Genomic DNA, 6,000 nt, shown 5'->3' on the forward strand with positions numbered 1-6,000 from the left:
CTACTACTATCACTTGCAACCCCAGTTGGAAAAGCAGAATGCCACAAGGTCAAGGGCTTCAAAAAGAAAAGCATCTCTGTATAGAAAAAGAAACAGATAAAAAGAATGAACTAGATAAGAAATACAATAAGAAACCATGTAAAATTTTATAAGATTAGCAACAGATAAACTATAATACAAGTCTCATGTTGATATGCTTAAGTTCAGAACCTTTGCCCCAAGTTTGAACCTCTAAACTTCCACATGATTAGGGAGATCATACCACAATAAGGTAACGTCTGGAATAAAACTTCTGGAATACAGTACTGTGTGGTATTAAAAATAACATAAGAAAAAGCAAGACTTCAGAATTAACTTCATACCTTCATGTTTGAAAATGTGGTAAATCATAGTAGTGTCTGCCATGTCAAACTGCTTTCCTAGGCAAAAAAACATGTCATGGAACAACAGTTGTATTTTATGAAAAGTTATGTGAAGTGAGATAGTTTTCATGTATATTTATAGGATTCAATATTTTTGTGATTGTGTTTAAAAATATAAGTTCCTTAAGGTGTGTATCTATGTCACAGGTAACTCATTTACAATCACTTCCAGTACCTAGCCAAAAGTCAGATCCATGAAAGCATTTACTGGGGCTTTTACAAGGTTAGTTAAGGGGGAAGGGTGGTTTCTAGATATATGTGCCCCACTCCCAGTAAGAACATGGCACTCCAAGTCACATTAGTTGAGAATGCATTAGTTATGCATTTTATGCCTTTGAGATGGCTAATATAGTGCATAACTCTTGGGAGTATTTACCCCCCCAAAAAAAAATTTGATAGGAATATATATAGTGCTGCAATTTGGTTGTAAGAATAGTTTTGATAGCTATACTATATATATATATATATATATATATATATATATATATATATATATATATATATATATATAAAACTTCTGATAGTTTACCTATACAACTTGATTGGAACTGAATGGGCTAACCCTGTATGAGGGCACCACTTAGTGTATTTGACATAAAACTGTAAATAGTATTAACATTTCTTTGCTGAGTCAGTTTAACAGCAGATCAGTAGCTTTATGCCTTTTATTTTTCAACCCTTTCTTTTGGTCTCCTCCCATGAGTCCAAGCTGTGGTAAAATTTTCACCTCTTAATCCAGAACAAATACTTAAATTAAGACCCATTATTGAACCTGTTGATTTGATTTATAATGACAACATTGAAATGGTAAGTGACTTAATCGTTTGGAATATGTTAGGATCCAAAGATACAGAGTAAGACCTTTAATGGTTAATATTCAGTTTATGTTTGATATGAATGCTTTTGTGATTTGATTTCATTAGTGGTTGGATAGTGAAACAATTTAAATATTTTTATGTAGTTATGATTATAGAGTTAATTTTTATCACGGGTCAGAAATGTGATTTTCTTATATTGCATTAAATTTTTAGAAACTTAAGCTGGTTACGTTGGAAATTCAGTGGAGCTGTTGATGTTTCCAAAGAAGCTTGACAATTTCGTTTAGAATCTAGATGTAATTTTTTGTGTGTTTGATTTTAGGGAATTGGAATAACAGCTAGTTGTGGTACTTTTGTTTAAAGCTAAGAAGAAGACATAATATCTGACAATGTTTTCTTTTGGTTGAATTAGATGACCTGCTGAGTGAAACTATCACTGGAAGAGAGTCCACTTCTTGGAAGGATAAGGAGGCATGCATTTACATAATTTTCATCCATGCTCTTACCAATGGCCTTTTCAGAATTAAACTTCAAGGCCAGAATGCCAAGTAAGTATTTTGTCAATGTGGGATGATAAATTTTATTATGTTTAGTCAAAGTGGTATACCTAATTTAATATATTTTTCTTACAAATCTACACATAAGTTCTATCATTCTATTGCAATCTCTGCCTTTTATGCAAATTACACTAAATGCAAGGCGAATGAGAAATACCACTGCGATTCCAGTTGGTGTATACCATACTTATTCTATCTGTTAAAGTCAGTGCCTGGGGACATTTTAAGACTGAGAATAGAGGAACATATATAATTGGTGTGTTTGTTTGAATAAAACTAGTTTTGTGTTATAAAAATTCAGAATTTCCAAGGGATAAGAAAATTAGTGGAATGGAAATTTTTTGCTCTTAGAAATAATCTGGAAATCTAGTCAAAATTTAGTGCTGTTCGTTCTATTCCGTTGTCAGAATACATAAATGCAATTTAGAGTTACAATTAAAAAAACTTGTTTTTAGTGATGAGAATAAGTTCCTTTTATTATATTAAAACCTTATGCACTTAATGTTGTGTGAAAGTTTATTTCTTTTAATATTCACAGGTTGAGCATGGCAGGCCCATTAATTGATGGTCAAGTTGTTAGTCGACGAGTTCTTGGTACTTTAGTTAGACAAACGGCTTTGAACATGTGTCGGCGGAAGAGACTTGAAAGTGATAGGTGAGTTTGTTGATTACAATATTTTATTGTTTTATTTTTATTGAATGTGCAATACTGTAATAATGAATGATTAATTTATCTTATCAGAGTACATATCTTCTAAGTTTGTGGTCATCGCAATTTTATAATGAGAGGTTCTGGTTTTTGGGGAAGTAATTGTTATCTTGAAGTTCATTATTAAGGGTCTTGAATTTTATCAAGGACCTCCTTTGATGCAGTTAAATTAAATGAATTGGTTTAAGAATCAACTTCATTGATGTAATTATTTTAAATGATATAAAATTTGTTTCACAGTTATCAGCCCCCTCATGTGCGTCGGAAGTTGCGTATTCAGGAAATGGTGCAAAAATATAGATACGAGATGACGGAACCAGAATTTTACTCGCATCTGTTTACTAGCCCTCTCTGTTAGGTGGATAACACTTGGCCCACCTCTTCCATATGAAATTTGGGCTCATGTTAGTTCTTTATAATGAATTTTACCAATATTTTAATTTTCCTATTCAAGAACTTGAAGGTAGGTAAGTATAAAATATATCAATGATTCATGAGAAACGGTTTTCATAATATTTGTGGTATTTAGTTCTGAACGATGCCAAATATTTATTTTTTATGAATCTTTAAAGTATTGACTATTAATCAGTACTCCTGAAGTAGTTTTAGGTATCAGAAATATTAATAATCTTGTACATAAGTGATATAACCTAGTTCAAATTTATAAGCAAAATAATTTAATTATGGTGTAAATATGTTTCATTTGTAGGTCTGGAAGTGTACAGTAGTTTAATTTTCGATAAAAAATTTTGCTGACTGAGGCATAGCCTAACTCATGTTTACACACAGCAGCAAACCTTATTGTTTTAAGTTGTTAAATATGTACATTTAGAAAATCTCATGGTGTTGATTTTGTAGTTTTTATTGTTGTATTTATTATACACTATTCCAATTCTAATGAGAATGACATCCAGAGATGTTGTCTTACCAAAGACGCATTTTATTATTTTAAGAAGAAACTTTTCTGGTTGTAGGAGTACAGTATACATAAATTGTTTTTGTTGTCAGTTATTTTTTCATGTATTTAAATTAAAAATCCATAAATATTTTGGCAATTATTGGGATTATTATTATTCCATGTTGATTTTGATATACCTTTGATGTCATAAAAAAAATTAATCTAATTCATCATTTACTGAATCTTGTTATAACTAGAAATAGTGGGGTTATCATCACTATTCATGTTTTATGTCAATTTTCCCTTTGCAGGTTTAGAATTTAATTAACTTCTCAATTTTTTAAATTTTGTGCCTGAATTTCTATTTGGTTAAGGTTTTAATGTATGGCCTTTCCCATTGGTTTTGGGTCAAATCTTATACCTCCTAGGCTGTTCCTCACCCCTTCTGACCTATCAGAAATAATTAGAATGCAAATCCAATTAAGTCAGGGTTATATGATAATAGATACTCTAAATATTAGTAAACATTTTATAACAATGGTAAGTGAAGGCAAATATCTTATGTAAGCTGATAGATATTCTAAGTAAAGGTTTGGCATATTATCTTTTTAGTGCACTAATACTGAACAATATTTTTTGTGATGAAACACGTTTTTCCACAAATCAGTTAATCATGAATAGCCTTAGTCTTACCTAATGATCATTGTGCTATATGATTTGAAAGTACAGGTTTGGTTTAAAAAAAATATGGATTACAGAAGTGATGGATTTGTATGACTAGCCCTCCTTTATCTTTACTATTACTACTATTACTAGCTATGGCAGCTATATTTTGTGTGATTCACTTGAACTTTGTCAGAGACTTAGTTGATATTTTTTGTGCATGGTATTTTTAGAGGATTTCATGCCATTTCTGGGCTCAACCTGTGTCGCTCCGTGAAATGCTCCTTATAGCACCATTTCTAAGGTATAAATACTGCTAAATATACCAGAGAAAAAAGTTGCATGGAATGCCAGGAATATACCCAGCTTGCTCACCCTTGTAGGGCGTCGGTATAGTAACTGGGGCGTGTTAAAACCACTATCAGAGGTCCCTTACCAATAAGTCTTCTCCTTTCTCAACATCCCCCGTTACTACGAGGTGCCGTTCTACATCCGACTACTGCCCACTACTATGGCTACTGCCCCCCCCCCCCCCTCCCCCACCACCACCACCACCACTACCCATGCATCTCCCTTCATTCCTTCTATAGCACCGTGATATCAACACGCGTTCTTGTGTTCGAACTCGTAAAATTTTGATAATATTGTTAATTTTAATCTCGTACAGTGTCCTATGATGCCTCTCCCCTTGCAGCCATTTTGGTGTCACTACCTCCGAGAGCTTCATGCTTACTTGACGACTTCCAATTAGTTCCTCATACTAATTGTAGTCTTGTTATTTAGCTCGACATCCTATAGAATGATTAATTATAGTTTTTTATGTTTATTAAGGTTTGAGTATTAGTTACGCTATTTTAACGTTTATGTGGTTAGCTTACCCGACCGGGCCGTATTTCATGCCATTTTTAGGCTCAAAACTGTACATGTAGTGTGATTTCTATCAAGTTTTAATTATTCAAAGAATATCATCTGAGTTGGAACTTTGTGTTTTCTGTAATGTGACTCCTATGTATAGGTAGTGCAATTTCTGTTAAGTTTTAAAAGTAATATTTAAAGTGTCTTCTGAATTGAGTTTTTGTATAGTATGTAAAAGTTTTCTATTGCCTGTAGAGGCAAATGTTGTATAATATGGGATAGATGCGATATGTGTAGAGATGTACGTTACATAAACCCGTATTAGATTTTGTTTAGTATAGAGCCATAAGAAAGCAAGATGAAAAAGTTAAGAGAATTAAAAGTAATGCTACCCATCAGTAGATTGTAACATAACTAGGTACCACATTTTGGTCATTATTACTACAACTCGCTCTGATATATAATTCACCTTTTGATGTTTTTATATGTGAATCCTGTTCATTCTAGGGCTTCCATCTTTCCATCCCAGTCACTAATGTACCTTACTTGTTCTTTTCTAACAAATAACTTAGCAGGTCCTTCCCTTCAAGATTTTAAGATTCTCAAAGCTGAAATAGACTGGAAATTTTCAGTTTTATTCAAAATGTGGTAAAAACTGTTTAGACACTCCATTATATAAGGTGTTGCTTGGCAATGATAACTCGTTATTTATTTGAGAAATTCAGCCTGCGCATACTGTATCTCACTTATAGTTTGCATAACAAAAGGAAGTGATAGGAAACCTGGATCTGAGAATGATTTTGAAAGTTTTTCAGTTAAGAAAAGTGTTGGCCATAGATTTTAACACGCTGTATGATATGCTAGAGCTTTTGAGGCTAAGAAGTCTTCCGCTACTGCTGCTTTTGCTGCAAAGACTATCATATTCTTGCAAGCTTATTCTCCCTGTGATCTGTGTGATCTCTTTGTTTTATCATTGAGTGGTGCTGCTTTGCATTGCACCAAGGAGCCTAAATGTAGCCTGTAGCACAAAAGACTATGCTTCACACACTACAAGAATGCTGCACTTAGCACCAAGGGT

General features: G+C 32.9%; 1 protein-coding gene across 7 annotated transcripts in view; it reads left to right on the forward strand.

The window, feature by feature from the left end:
* Positions 1 to 3,564, forward strand: part of LOC137621649 (ral GTPase-activating protein subunit beta) — a 260,222-nt gene extending 256,658 nt beyond the window's left edge. For all 7 annotated transcript variants that reach the window (XM_068352115.1, XM_068352116.1, XM_068352117.1 and 4 more), the window contains 3 exons: positions 1,653 to 1,788; positions 2,336 to 2,452; positions 2,747 to 3,564. In XM_068352115.1, coding sequence (XP_068208216.1) covers positions 1,653 to 1,788; positions 2,336 to 2,452; positions 2,747 to 2,864 — 371 coding nt within the window. In that variant the 3' untranslated portion in view covers positions 2,865 to 3,564. The remainder of the gene's footprint in view (positions 1 to 1,652; positions 1,789 to 2,335; positions 2,453 to 2,746) is intronic.
* Positions 3,565 to 6,000: the final 2,436 nt, after the last annotated feature.

The sequence above is a fragment of the Palaemon carinicauda genome, chromosome 28, assembly GCF_036898095.1.
Source record: "Palaemon carinicauda isolate YSFRI2023 chromosome 28, ASM3689809v2, whole genome shotgun sequence".
Taxonomy (NCBI): domain Eukaryota; kingdom Metazoa; phylum Arthropoda; class Malacostraca; order Decapoda; family Palaemonidae; genus Palaemon; species Palaemon carinicauda.